Source organism: Barbus barbus (assembly GCF_936440315.1).
Source record: "Barbus barbus genome assembly, chromosome: 15".
Classification (NCBI taxonomy): domain Eukaryota; kingdom Metazoa; phylum Chordata; class Actinopteri; order Cypriniformes; family Cyprinidae; genus Barbus; species Barbus barbus.
Genome location: NC_136743.1, coordinates 29,032,953 through 29,047,738, shown reverse-complemented (window position 1 = coordinate 29,047,738; position 14,786 = coordinate 29,032,953). Strand labels below are relative to the sequence as shown.

The 14,786-nt window shown below is 34.4% G+C and overlaps 1 protein-coding gene across 1 annotated transcript in view; it reads right to left on the bottom strand.

Annotated features, from left to right (window-relative positions):
• Nucleotides 1-10,832, bottom strand: part of LOC306881921 (A-type potassium channel modulatory protein DPP6-like) — a 29,830-nt gene extending 18,998 nt beyond the window's left edge. Inside the window, exons 1-5 of the mRNA XM_079436284.1 lie at nucleotides 10,725-10,832; nucleotides 10,548-10,622; nucleotides 10,338-10,390; nucleotides 9,712-9,793; nucleotides 3,500-3,620 (exon numbers count right to left, since the gene is read on the bottom strand). Of these exons, the coding sequence (XP_079292410.1) occupies nucleotides 3,500-3,620; nucleotides 9,712-9,793; nucleotides 10,338-10,390; nucleotides 10,548-10,622; nucleotides 10,725-10,799 (406 nt within the window). The 5' untranslated portion in view covers nucleotides 10,800-10,832. The remainder of the gene's footprint in view (nucleotides 1-3,499; nucleotides 3,621-9,711; nucleotides 9,794-10,337; nucleotides 10,391-10,547; nucleotides 10,623-10,724) is intronic.
• Nucleotides 10,833-14,786: the final 3,954 nt, after the last annotated feature.

Genomic DNA, 14,786 nt, shown 5'->3' with positions numbered 1-14,786 from the left:
ACAAAATAAAAAATGTTCCCTTCATGAGCCAATGCTTACTCTGTTCTGATTAAATGCTATCTGTCATGAAATGTGAGAGCACAGGGTGGCAGTAGAAGTCTTTACACAGCAGAGATTAAACGGACGTTGTAAGAGCATGTGACTCAGTCTGACCAAACCAATTACCAGCATACAATTCTCCTTACAACTAAAGCCACAGATGAAGGAGGTAATCAAAGGTTGATTCAAGTAAAGGGTTGTGTGTGTTTCTGGAGGAATCACACTCATCCTGAGGGAGTTAGAGACGGATCATATGTGAATGCGGCAGAGGAGCAGAGATTTTACACCATTAACAGCATGTTTGACACGACTCAAAAATAGATGTGGTCATCAAATAAAGAGCATCCAGAGCCCAGATGAGAAACATCAGGAGAAAAACTGATCAAAATTACACAAAGATGAATGAATCAAGAGTATAGTATTGGCTTGCCTGACTGGAAAAATCTGAGATATAAAAGTCTCTTCTGCTCAACAAGGCTGCATTTATATGATCAAAAATATAATCAAATCTGTAAAAGTTTTAAATATTATTATAATTTGAATCAAATGTTTTTTTTATTATTATTTCAATATATATTAGAATATAATTTATTCCTGTGATCAAAGCTGAATTTTCAGCATCATACTCCATCATTCTAATATGCTGATTTGCTAATCAAATTTTTTTATTATTATTATTATCAGCATATTACTTGTTTTGTGATACTTTTTTCATGATGTTGCCTTTTTCGGAGTGTCTATTTACACTAAGTGCAAATAGCCTGCCTTGATGGCAAAGGCTATTTACACTACCTCCGCCCACCAACATGTGATAGGGATGGTCAAGACAGAGAAAAAAACACTTTGTTTCAGTGATGTAGATGGTAAGGAGCGTGCTTTTTGACGCGATCGACCCGAGTTCGAACTTGCTTTTTGCCAAACTTTTTTTTTCCCTTTTCAAATCTCATATCGCATCAGAAAGGCATTTATTTTCAATAAAAATGAAGGAATTAATCAAAACGTTGAAAATAAGAGTATCGGGTAGGTGTAGGGAGGGCTTTATTGTCCCAATAAGATGCCATCCATTTAAATATTCGAATTAAAACTATAATTTACACTCAATATGCTATTATTGCGTACTGTTTTATAATGTACTACAATACTGAGGTGCAGATAATTGCCACTATTTGCAATAAGTAGTATATGAATAGCAGAAAATCTTATTTTAACATAGTGTAAATAGCATCTATCGCTAAACAGCCACTGCCTTTTTTCTTTATGTGTAAATTAGCAGTACTAGGGTAATGCAAACTATTATTTACATAAGGCACATTTGACTCGACTATGTAGTAAAACGATTAGTTGTGCAAGCCCTACTTTATATAAACATTTAATGATTGAACACCATAATAATGGCTCATAATTTTAAAAGTTTATAGGATTTCGGTCTGTTTTTTTCTTTTCCTCACTAATTGTAGTGGAGCAATGACAAAATATTATCTTAGTAAACAGATTCCTACATTTCAATAATAAAAGAGTGCATATTTCAAGTGTGTGCACATTACTGCAAAGCACATAAACTTAAAAACTAGTGGAGATTTAATACAGATGCAGAGGAGTTTCAAACTGCTAGATGGATTTTACTGGCAGAAGCAAAGCTCAGCGACACCCTGATGAAGAGATGTGACATGATAAACCTGCTTTACTTCTGCTCATAAGTACAGCACATCACACACACGTGCTGAAAACTGAAAGCCACTTTGACCCTATTTACTTTCTTAATACATGTTGCTGGTCTTATGGTGCAAGTGATTCAGAGAGTGATTAAAAAAAAAATGTTGTAAAATTTCATCAAAATGTAATAACTCGCTCTGCCAATAAAATGCCTTTCCTTTTCAGATGATGTCACCAAGGTCACTTTAATGCACTTTAACCAGCAGCATTTCACTCTTCCACAATTAACTACCAGATGGATAAAATATCTTGAAAATTACTCTAAAAAGCTTTCTGTTTTTTCCATCATGCAGTATTCCCACACTGCAGACCGCATAAAGCCAGGGAAATCTGTGTGTGTGAATTTGAGTGTAAGCAAACACTTGATATAGCTAATAGAGAAAGAACAAACACAAGTCTAAATGAACATAGTCCTAAGGCAAACATAGTATTTTAGGATGAGATGCTACATTAATCATCATGAGTATTAAAATCCCGAGCTTGTGAGAGATTATACTTAAATGCTGTCTTAAATCACACTATTGCACGATGGATTATAAAAAGGTTTAATCTTGAGCTCACATCCCAATGCTGTTCATACACTAACAGGTCTAATAATAATTGTAATTTTTCAGTTTAATATGTTTAGCATTTATATGCTTATGATGAAATGAAAACATGGTTTGAATTTACGACGGTTGAATGTCACATATTTGCATCTGCCAGAGTAAGGTACTGAAAGAGTTTGGTGCATTTACTGCTGTGAAATGAACTCGGTGTGACCTTGAACAGGTTCAGAGAGACACCAGCATTAATGCTTTAATCTAAATCCCAGTCATATTTTTCCAGAAAAGGTCCTTAGTGACAAGCATGAATAGAGACAAATGTGATACATAACTGCATTTACAGTAAGTATTCTTCCTTGCAATTATGGGTAGCACTTATTTTAGGGACCAAATCTCACTGTTAACTAGCATGCACTAGCTGGCATATTGGCTGTGTATAAGTACTTATAAAGCACATATCGATGCCTTATTCTGCATAACCATATTTTAGATCCCTTAATCCACCCCAGACCTAAATTTAACAACTACTTTATTTTGGCAAAAACAGTAGCCTAGTTAATAGTGATAATTGGACCTTAAAATAAAATGTGACCCAACTAGGTTTTGTACAAGAACAGGTTCAGAAGACAGAAACATCTTGAAACGAACCAGATTACCTTCACTTTTACATCAAAACTTATCAAAAGTCGTTTAGCTTTAAACAAAAAACAGTACAGTAACAGTAAAAATACTGATATTAATTGCTATTATTATTATTATTAAGATAAAATAATTTAGCAAAGTAATCGAATTAAAATAAGCAAACAAACTTTGACTTGTGAAAATGTAGTTATTTTGTCTTGTAGAACATATTAAAATATCTGTTAAATCTGTTTCATCAGGAAGGTTAAAAATACAATTTTTTCTTGCTATTTATATGTATTTGTCCAAATTATAACTTTATCTTGCAACATCTGCCAAATCTAAACTAATAAGCAGAGATGTATAACCTAGCAATGTCATTTAAATAAAATTAAAAAGTAATATATTCATATAACTTGAGAAGAAATGTGCTGAGTCAGAGAGATGGATGAGACACTGTATACAAATACACAGAATCTCCACCCAGCCTAAACACATCAGACACTCACAATCACTTCTGCTCTTTTATTACATGCACACAACCCTCTGGGGTTTTTATTATTCATGCTTATGGGTTTTACCTTCATAGAGCCAGTCAGCAAGTCCATTAAATACGACCCCCAGACTGCCTGTGGACACCAGACGGATTGATGGGCTGTTCACTTGTGCTTTGTAGTAGATGTTATTCTCAAATATGAAAATCTGTCAGGAAAGAAGAACGAATTATTGATGGAAAGACCATGTCAAACCAGACAAAGTAACTCCTGAAACTGAAAGATTTTAGAGCACAACAGCAGGGTTATGGATATAAAAATCCCATTAATTTTCTCTATAGGGAAATTGAATTAGCGCTAATGTATACAACTTTCAAGACCGATCTACCATGATCTCTGAGAATGTTAAGTGATAGTACTTCAAGTTGTATGATTTCATCTAAAAAAGGATTAAAAACGACACGACCCATAATCCCTGAAGAGAGATCCATCAATCAGAAAGTTGCTCTTACTATATAAACAGATAATAGAGCTGCAAACTCCAATGAAAAACTGTGAATGGCATTATTGACCTGGTCGCGCTACACTCTCAAACTATTCATACATTTCTGAATATTTTACAATAGGCTTCAAATATATTGTATCTTACAAATGAAAGCCGTACATTCATGGATTTATATTACAGAGAGTAGTTCATTTCCTAAAAGCACACGGCCTTGTATATGGCTCTTTTTATTCAGGTTTTCAAATGTTGTAATGTGGTTCAAGGCTTAAAAATATTAAATGGAGAATTTTTGACATGCATATGGAGAAAACAAAGGGGGAAATACTTCCAGGAACAAGGCTGCTGGAAAAATGTGGTCACTGTTGCGCTCTGTTGGACAAATCAACATGTCTGCACTTTGTATGAATGATAAAAAGCCATTTCAAAGTTTATTTAACAGTAAAGTATTCAGCTGCATCCCAAAGTCACTAAGCTGTTGTACAAAACCAAAACAGAGTGACTACACTAACATTGAAATGGAAAAAATTAATTTAAATGATGAATTTACACTATGAGTTGTAACATCTCACACATCTCTAGTGAATATTTACGATGTTGTGTGATGCTACAGTAATTAGGGTTGGTGGCAGACTGTCTGCAGGATGACTGACAGCTGTGGGAGAGGTAATGTGTGTGTGAAAAGCTCTGGTGGGATTTATTCAGCAGCCAAAATCACAGACAAATATGCTGCACTAGCTCATGCAAATCTAACAGACCATGCCTGAAGAAGAAAAAACAAAACAAACTCTTAAAAACAAGAATGGTAATAAACTACAATGTAACAGTATGTCATTAAGAGGAAGACAGTTTTACAATGTACCAATTCAATTCAATTTAGAACAGCACTTTTCATCTGGTACAACAGATTCACTCTCCTAACTTCTTTCTTTTTTTGTTGGAAACCTTGTTTATTTTTCCAATTTTTCAATGGCAGTTTATATGAAATACATTTTTGTAATGTTTATTGTGATAAATGATTGATCAATTTTCAGTCTCATTCCTTCCACAACCAACTATTTTTTCCAAAATCAATTTGTTCAAATGTTAGTTTACATCAAGAAAACAATGTCAATAAATAGCACGTTAGATATGACATTTTAGATGTGGAAAAATGCTAGCTAGCTATGAAATTTGTCTTGGGAAGTTTCCACCACAGAATGTTATTAAACTAAATTAATAATATATATAAATAAAAGATAAAAGTTAATAATTCTCATATGATGCATGTGTGTCGACTGCTGGACATCAGTGGACAAAATTAAATAAACTAGTGTTAACAGTGTATTTTTTTTTTTATGTTTGTATTACATGCAGCTTGTTTTCTTGTATTCGGAGGTCACACATTAGGCCTGTGTGTGCTGAGATTGTGTCTGGTCTAGTCTGTTGTAATGATCCTTTCTCTGGTTGTGGTTTTAACACAGAAGCTCAGATAACTGTTATGAGAAGATACAACTGCAGCTTTGGAAATGCTGAGGATTGATAATTACTGTTAATAAATAAATATTAATTAATAAATAGTACTGCATTTGAAACCATTAAGAGCATTTTGATGTGATTAGTATTATTTATTAAGGAGAACTTTAAACCTGTGGTTTTGTCTTATTACTGTGATGTTCGTGAATCGTGTTCTGATTTTGTCTTGCCTTTGACTAATGGTTGCGCTTGTGCCCTGGTATTTATCTGTTACTGTTATGCATCTAATCACTGTCATTTACTCTGAATGTGAGCAGCTCCTGATTCAGACAGATAGGCAGATAGATAGACAGACAGACAGACGGACGGATAGACAGACAGACAGACAGACAAACAGACAGTCACACACACACACACGTTGGTTTTTGTGGTTTATAGGGACTCTCCATAGGCGTAATGGTTTTTATACTGAACAAACTGTGTGCTATTGCCCTACACCAACCCTACACCTAAACTTAGCCCTCACAGGAGACTTTGTGCATTTTTAGATTTTCAAAAAAAAACACCATTTAGTATGTTTTTTAAGCCTTTTGAATTATAGGGACATAGGCAGTGTCCTCATAAACCACCTTCATATTGTAATACCTCTGTCATACCCATGTCATTATACAAATTTGTGTCCTCATAAACCACATAAACATGCACACACACACACACAGACGGACGGGCGGACGGACAGACAGACAGACGGATAGACGGACAGACAGACACACACACACACAAACACAGACAGACAGACAGACAGACAGATAGATAGAGACAGACAGACACAGACACAGACACACACAGACACACACACACACACACACACACACGCAGGGAGAGCAGGAATACCCCCCTTAGGGCAAACAGAACAGAACAAAGCAGGTATCATCAATGTTCTTAATGATATTTAAGTGTAACAACATTAAGATAAAAGGAGTCTGATTCAACAAGGAATATCAGAAAGCCAAGTCCTGACTGTAGTGAAAGGAGGAGTTGGGGATGGAGAAGGGTAATTTGCTCCTGAGCAAGCAAAAAAGCTGCTGAATAATACTGAATAGACCTTATATAAGAATCTACTCACTAACCTGCTTTTAAAGCCTCATTGTGTTTATACTCACATTCTTACAAACTATTCAAACTGAAACTTTAAGTAAAGATGAAGATTAAAATATTTTTCAGGAGATTAATAGTGGTGATGCTTAAGTTGTGTAAACATATAGCTTGTTTATAGCCTAATTTTAGATTTAAATCTATTTAAGCTTCCAAATTCATTCATTTATCCTGATGAACAAAACATAAGAATCATCAACTTTAGTTGGTCACAGATAATTCATTGTAACAATTCAAAAGCCTACAGAAAAATCCTATTGGCTTTTTGGTGAGAGAACCAAGTTGATGCTAACATCAGGGTTGGCCTACAAAAATACTTCATCCCCGTAAAACTACAGTAGAGATTTTTTTTTGAGACACAGACAAGAAGGAGAAGATTCAATTATTATGAGTGATTATCATGAGACTGTATGATTTGTCCCACTAACAAGGATATAATAACAACATAATACATGGAAAACCGTGTCAGAAACTGTCGGCATTCTGTGATTGATTTATGCATTAATAATCCTTCATCTTGTTCATGATGTAATGCATTATACACTGATGCAACGCTATTTTGAGCTTTAGAAGGCAGCTGACTATGTAGACGGCAGACAGTGAGGTGGTTCGGTGGGTTTTGGGATGAAGCCAATGGCATGTGTCTACACTCTGGCCTCCGTCCCGCTGTGTGTACGTTCTCCTCCATCACACCTGTGATGTACAGCGACTCCTCCTCTACATCTCTATCTCTGCTCATCCATGACCGCCATTTTGATCGTGCTCTCTTCCCCCCGGAGGAGTCTGGGATGTGACCTTCAGTGTAGGTTCTGACTGTGCAGACCCCTGCTGATTGCTCTGTCACGGAAAACTAATTGCCAGAAGCATCACAGAGGCGCAGGGCAGCATACGGGCGCCCGGAAAATTACACACCTGATGCTCCGCTCACACACACGTAAGTGAGCAAGTGTGCTTTGCTTATAACACACAAAAACAAATATGTATTTGTGTATGATTATAACAATACAGTGCAGTGCCATATATGAGTTTGTGTTTGCAGGCAAACAAAAATAATCTGAGCTTGGATTATATCGCACTTCTTGTGTTGACTGATAACAGACGATTTTGATACAAAAACAACAGGCTACAGTACTAATACAAACACAGTAATGCTTCTGTGTCTGTGTTTTTCTTGTTCACCCATCACAAACAATAAAAGACACATGTGATCCCCTTGGGTTCAGATTTTTTCGCCCATTTAAAAGTAAAACAGTGACAGTGCACCCTTTCTCAACAAGCCATTTACATGATTCACATCTATAGCAGTACAGAATGAGGATTAAAGAGATGTAACCCCTCATTTTGGTACAAACCTGTATGCATTTCTCTTTTCTGTTGAACACAAAAGAAGATATTATGAAGAATGTTGGTAACCAAACAGTTGCTGGAAGCTATTGACTTCTATATATATATATATATTATTTTTTTCCATACAACGGAAGTCAATGGCTACCAGAAACTGTTTGGTTACCAACATTCTTCATAATATCTTCTTTTGTGTTCAGCAGAAAAGAGAAACACATATAGCTTTGGAGTAATGTGAGGGTGAGTAAATGATGAAAATACTTTTTTTTTGGATGAACTACCCCTTTAAAACATTTAAAAGCTACAGTTAGGGGTTTCTTCGAATCTCTAACCCTAACTTTGGTAAGAGTAACAGTGATTCTTGCCCTACCAAACGCCACTAATTAAGGTCAGAAAGAAACTAAAATCAGCTCTTTTGAAATGGGGTTGTGTCCTGCTGCTGCCATCTGCCACTGCTTTACTAGAGGTCCTGCTTTATCTCAGACACAATCAGGCCGATATGAGCAGCTCACATCTCCAGATCCTGTGCTGTTCTGGTGGTGATTCACACTTCTTTATTTGATCCACAATTATCATTTAAATGTTGAGCAGAATTATGGACATGTGGGTAGTTAATACAAAATATAAAGCAGTGAGACTTCATGTCAAATTATTTTAAACAATATTTTCTAATTCTAGTACTTTTTTATAGTTTCAAAATTTCACAAGATACACTATCGTTCAAAAGTTCGGAAATGGTCAATTTTGTAATGTTTCTGAAAGAAGTATTTTGCTCACCGAGGCTGCATTTATTTGATCATAAATAAAATAAAACAATAATATTGTAATTTATGTCTAATTTAATTTCATTTTCAGCATCATTACTCCAGTCTTCAGTGTCACGTGATCCATCAGAAATCATATTTACATTCTGATTTGTTGCTCAAGGAACATTTCTTATTATTATCAACATATAGAAACTGCTTAAAATTTTTGTGGAAAATGTGATACATTTTTTTCAGGTTTCTTTGGTGAATAAAGAATTGAAAAGTAATTTATTTGAGCACTTTTGATCAATTCAATGCATCCTTGCCTAATAAAAGTATTACTACTGACCCCAAACCTTTGAACTATAGTGTATATGGCATACAAGACAATTCAAAATGTTAAGAATTTGTTTTATTGAGACTTACTGTGAAATAGTGACTAGTTACAGCTAGACTAAAATATATACTTGCCTTATAGATGCGATTACTATTTACAGCTCAGGTATGACACATCCATGTTCTTCTAGCACCACGAAAAAGAGCTGTTTTACTTTAGAGTTTAAGTCAAATTGAGCTGAAAGCCTAAAACACACTGTTGTCTAAAGATTAGTGCGGATTTGGGCTTCTTTAGTTTTCTATCACAACCAGTGGATCAAGGCAAACCAGGATTTGATGTAGATTATCATGATCATGATGGTTATTTCATGCATGTTTCAATAAAACTCACACTTTTTCCAGGAAAAGAATATAAAATACTGAAAGAAATAATAACAATCTTATTGTTATAATATATGCAGAATATACATACAATTTTTGCATGTATTCACAATTGAATGTTATTAATATTTAACTTGTTTAAGCAGTAAACATGCATATTGCATGTCTGATGACATTCTTTTCAACCTGTTACATGCTCCACTTATTAATGTTATAATGAATGTCAGGCTATACAGAAAGGCTACATATTAAAGCAATCTCTTATAACTGTGTTTGTGTCTTGTGGTATTTAATTGTAGCTTTTTTTGAAGTTTGCCTCATATTTTTTCAGTGAGTCATCGGTGGGAGTGTGTGTGTGTGTGTGTGTGTGATTCTCTTACCAGTTGCTGTCCTTTGGGACCCCAGCCGGCGTACTGCAGTGCAGTGCTCTGCACCTCATTAGGGGTCAGCTCCACTTTCTCTCTGTCAAAAAACAAACCAATCTCAAAACCATTAAAGGACGACTGTGTTTGTGTGAGTGTGTGTGTGTGTGTGCTTCTTTGCATTCATGTATGAAATGTATTGCAATGCATCACCAGAGAAGGTCAAATAGTCTCATATGTGTCTGTTAGAATGACGGAGAGCGTGAAAGTGTGTGTGAGCTGAATGAGAAAGATGTGTGTCTGCTTGTTTCACCTATTTGAAGTCTAATTACCGAAGTATCCTATACAATTATCATGTTGATGTATTTGGTGGGTCAAAATCTGAAATCCCTTGCAATGTTTAAGGCTACTCGTAATGAATAATTTAGACTGGAGGGAGGGAGAACGACTAATTATATTTGCACAGACACGGACCGCTCTGGGGAAATGACACCAGTTCTTAGGAAACACACTAGGTGGTAGTGCTACCCACAATTCAGTTCTCCACAATGGCTCTGTCCTCTCTGAAAAGCTCAGGCGAGATGACAGTAAAAGAAAAACCGGTGAGAATGTGGAAGGATTTCAGTCTCAACAACAAGACTTACGGAGAGTCAAGGCTGCAGATGATGTAACAGGCCATGAAGGAGTACTGATAAAGCTGTAGAACAAAGAGAAGAGACGAGATGGCCTTTAGAAGCTATCAGTCGCACATCGTGTCATCTTTTACAAAGAGATGTGATGCAACAGATAAGAGGATTTGAGTAACAAACATAGCTAGATTCTTCACATTATAAATCAGAATAGGAAGCATTTACCGGCACAATATTGTAGGCCACCAGCACATATTTTAGATCAGGAGACACTCTGTATGTGATCGGTTTGTAGGATCCCTGAAAGAAAAGAAAAAAAAATCATGCCTTTTAGCTCTGAAGTTAATTTTTTTTTTGTACAAAACATCTGTATGTTTTGATGTTAATCAAAGAGGTAAGAACCTGGTTTTTGAAACTCTCGAATGTTGTGTTCTCCACCACAGTCTTGGAGGTATTGGTCAGCACGTTGTGTCTCATCACATTCCTGTCCTTTTTAGTGTACAGCAGCTCGGTGTCTTTGAAGAGGAAGAAGAAAAAATGATTATCCATGAAATACATATCAAGTACAGTCAGCTGGTCATTGTCACAAAATAAAGAAAGAGAGAGAGAGTTTTGTTTTATCACTATAAATCTTTCTTTTGGGATCATATTCAGCTAGCTGTACATTACCAAATTAATAATTAATTATTCCCAAACATAACTAATTAATAATTCACACACAGTATATATATATATATATATATATATATATATATATATATATATATATATATATATATATATATATATATATATGGACAAAATAACACCCATTATTATAAAATTTGTGCAGACTACAGTGAAAAAACAAACATTGCAATTACTTTTTATTTATCCTTGTCTATATTCTCTAGGTATATCAGTGTAGTAAAATGTGTGTTCAGCAGTGTTTAGTACAAGCGCTCGGTGAAATGGGAGATGTGTCAGATTTACACAAAGGACAAATCATGGAAGCCGGAAGTTTAGCAGGAGCATCTGTAACCTCAACCACCCTACTGCACTGTAAAACAAAATGTTAGGCAAACTTAAAAGTTTAAGGCAATTTTTGAGTTTTCTCAACTTCTTGTTTTAAGTTTACACAACAAAAAGTTGCGAAAACTCAAAAATCTGCTGAAGCTGGTTGCCTTAAAGATTTACAGTGTGTTTGCCTTTTTAAGACCAACAGTCTTCAAAATCATGGCTGCGTACACAAACATAGAAAGTCTTCATCAGTGAAGAAGAATAGTGGGTGAAAACAAAAAAGTGAATGATATAGACCACTGAGCATGGGACAAACAACACAGAACTACTACAGCAAAGTGATAGCAAACCTCAATATTCACCTTGAAGACCCCATTTCTACAAAAACCAACCACAGAGAACTTCACAGAATCACAGATACCAATCCTAAAATGAGAAAAATATGGTGTCGGAGCACCGAGATGCCCCTGATCCGCCCTGGCCAGACAAATCACCTGACTTCAATATTATCTGAAGCAGAAGCAAATCCAAAATCTCTTACCTTATCTTTAAAAAAAGCATCATATGACCCCTTTAAAATAAAAAAAATATTTTATTAACATACTACTGTAGTTTTGCTTAAATAAATGCAGTGAACAAAGATAATTTAAATATACTACTCTCAAAAACTTTGAATATTACAAAAACTTTGGATAGATAGATAGATAGATAGATAGATAGATAGATAGATAGATAGATAGATAGATAGATAGATAGATAGATAGATAGATAGATAGATAGATAGATAGATAGATAGATAGATAGATACTGAGTGTCTTTTAACAGTTTAATTACTTTAGATGAACCAATTGAAAACGTTCAACAATCATAAAATGTTTAGTTTTTAGTTAGATATTTTATAGTGTGTGTGTGTGTGTGTGTATATGTGTGCATATATGTATATATAATTATGCATTCATTAATTTATTTTTGAAAAGCCTTTAAAACCTATTTCCAGCTCATTTTAAAGCATTGGCTCATTTGTCCCAGCGTTAAAAGTTCCTGTTTTGCTAAGGCAACTGTGTTCTTTATTTATGCAGGCTGTAAATGTTATACCTACCCCGGTAAACAAGTCTGCTCCAGACCTGAATGCAGATAGCGCACGCCTTGATAAATAATACAGACGAGTGATCGCTTTTAAAAAGGCTCGACGCTGAGTTGTGGAGCATGTCAGAGAGAATAATAGGGCTGTTTCTCCGAGGTAAACACAGCCTTAAATCAACAAACGCATTTTCAGCAGCAGAATAACGAAAAATGATTAATCAAAATGCAGATCAAAACATGATTTACATCTTTTGCACGGTTTACAAGACACCAGGGCTGCACCTTTACAACACAAACAAGGACAAACAAAGGACACCCCTATTCTTCACCCTGCCAAAAATCGATTGAAATTTCAGATAGCTCAAATAAAGCATCAACAAGAGCCTTAGCATTAGAGACCTACACCAGAACAACCTCAGTGAGAACTACCTTCAATGATAGCGTGCAAAACACTACAGCAAGCAGAAGCGCTTGGTTACAGTTTCTCTTCTTCTGAAGTCCAGTGTTTGTTAAAGTGCTTATGCTTTTCTTGCTTTTTCACTGTAGTCTGAGACAGAGAACCCTACCGTTAATTTGTTCACATAGTGAAAAAGAAGCATGCTTAATTGTATTGAATGTACACTTAGAGTTTGCTTCAAATGTTAAAAGTATAATTTTTCTTAAAAGTACTTGCAGATATTATAATATTAATGAAAAATGGCCACTTGTACTTAAAGAGCAATTGTACTTAATTATATCACTTGACTATATTTCTTAACACTTTATTACACTTTTGGAAAGTATACACTTTGCAATAGTTTAAAGTTTTACTTTAAAGTACATTTTGAATTGTTTTATGATCTTTTGACATGCTTTACAGAAGTACACTTATTTTGATGTGTTGACTAACAAACTAAAGTACATGTGAAGTACTTGAATATAGTCTTAACTGTGTGTTATTTAACATTACACTGAAGTTAATATATTTTAATTGTACTAAATTGCAACTTCATTATAAATGTGTGATTACAAATATATTTAAATGCATGACATACACGTTTTAATCAAAATAAAGTATATTTTAGTTTACTATAAATTCTTGTCAATACATTTGTCAGTACACTTGCATATTTCTATAGAATTATGATATTGCATAAAGATGTACTTAAGTCCTACTTAAGAAGGTCAAAAAGCACCCTAAAGTTCAACAGTAGCGCATTACAACACTTTATATAGTTAACTACCTACCTACTTGTTGACTATCAATATTATAGGCTACAACAGTTAACATGAACAATGAAAAATACTTCTAAAGCATTTATTCATTTTATTTGATGTTATTTTCAACATTTACTAATACATTATTAAATCTAAAGTTGTCTGTTAATATTACGTAATGGACTTGAGCGAACATGAACTAACAACTATAACAGCTGTATTTGTATTAACTAACATAAACAAAAATGAATAAATACTGTAACAATCATTAACTAACTAACGAAACCTTATTGTAAAATATTACCATTCGACTAATTTCATGTTATTTTAAATAACATACAGTTAAGTTTCTGAAAACATTACATTTAGTTTGCACTAAGTGAGGTATGTTCTTTTAATGTTTATTATTTCCTGAATAAGCATAGGTTTATTTCCAGATAAAATGTAGGCCTACTTCTTTTTTTTACAAAGATTCATTGTTGATATAGAAATACACTGCATTAAACCTCAAACAGAATGTATTAATATTAGAGCTTTGAAATGCACAGAACAATCAGGCACTTTAAAAATGAATAGATGTATTTGAGTATGCTGCTTTATGTCTTGTACAATCACACCATTCAATGCAATTGTAAACACTGGAAATACTGAGATGATGCAATTATAGTGATTATAGCTATTATAGATGAATTCGTACATGGAACAATCCAATAACAAAAATAGAAAACATGCAAAAGTTGTTGAAGATTATGTGACATGCTAATGTAGATCGATGAGTTTGGGGATAGGTGGAGTCTTGGGGGAAGGGGATTTGCCCATTTTGTGAGGTCATGCCGACCTCTGCTCTCACGGTTAATTAGCCTGACCCAACTGCTGCGCTGTCTTTAACAGCCAAATTATATTTAGATTAAAAATTTACATATACTTGTTAGTTCTTTCTTACAGAGACCTATAGGAATGTATATACATTTTAAAAAAACAGTTACATAAGTAGCTAGCGGCTACTTCTTGGTGGTCCAAGGTTGTATACCAGTTCTAACATAGAAGCCTAAAAATGCCTATAAAACAAACAAGCAAGCAAACTATATTTTTTTATATTTTTTTATATTTTTTTTTCTTCACAATATGGACTTTTTAACTCATTTTTTAGAATTTACATCTCACAATTCTGACTTTTTTTTTAGA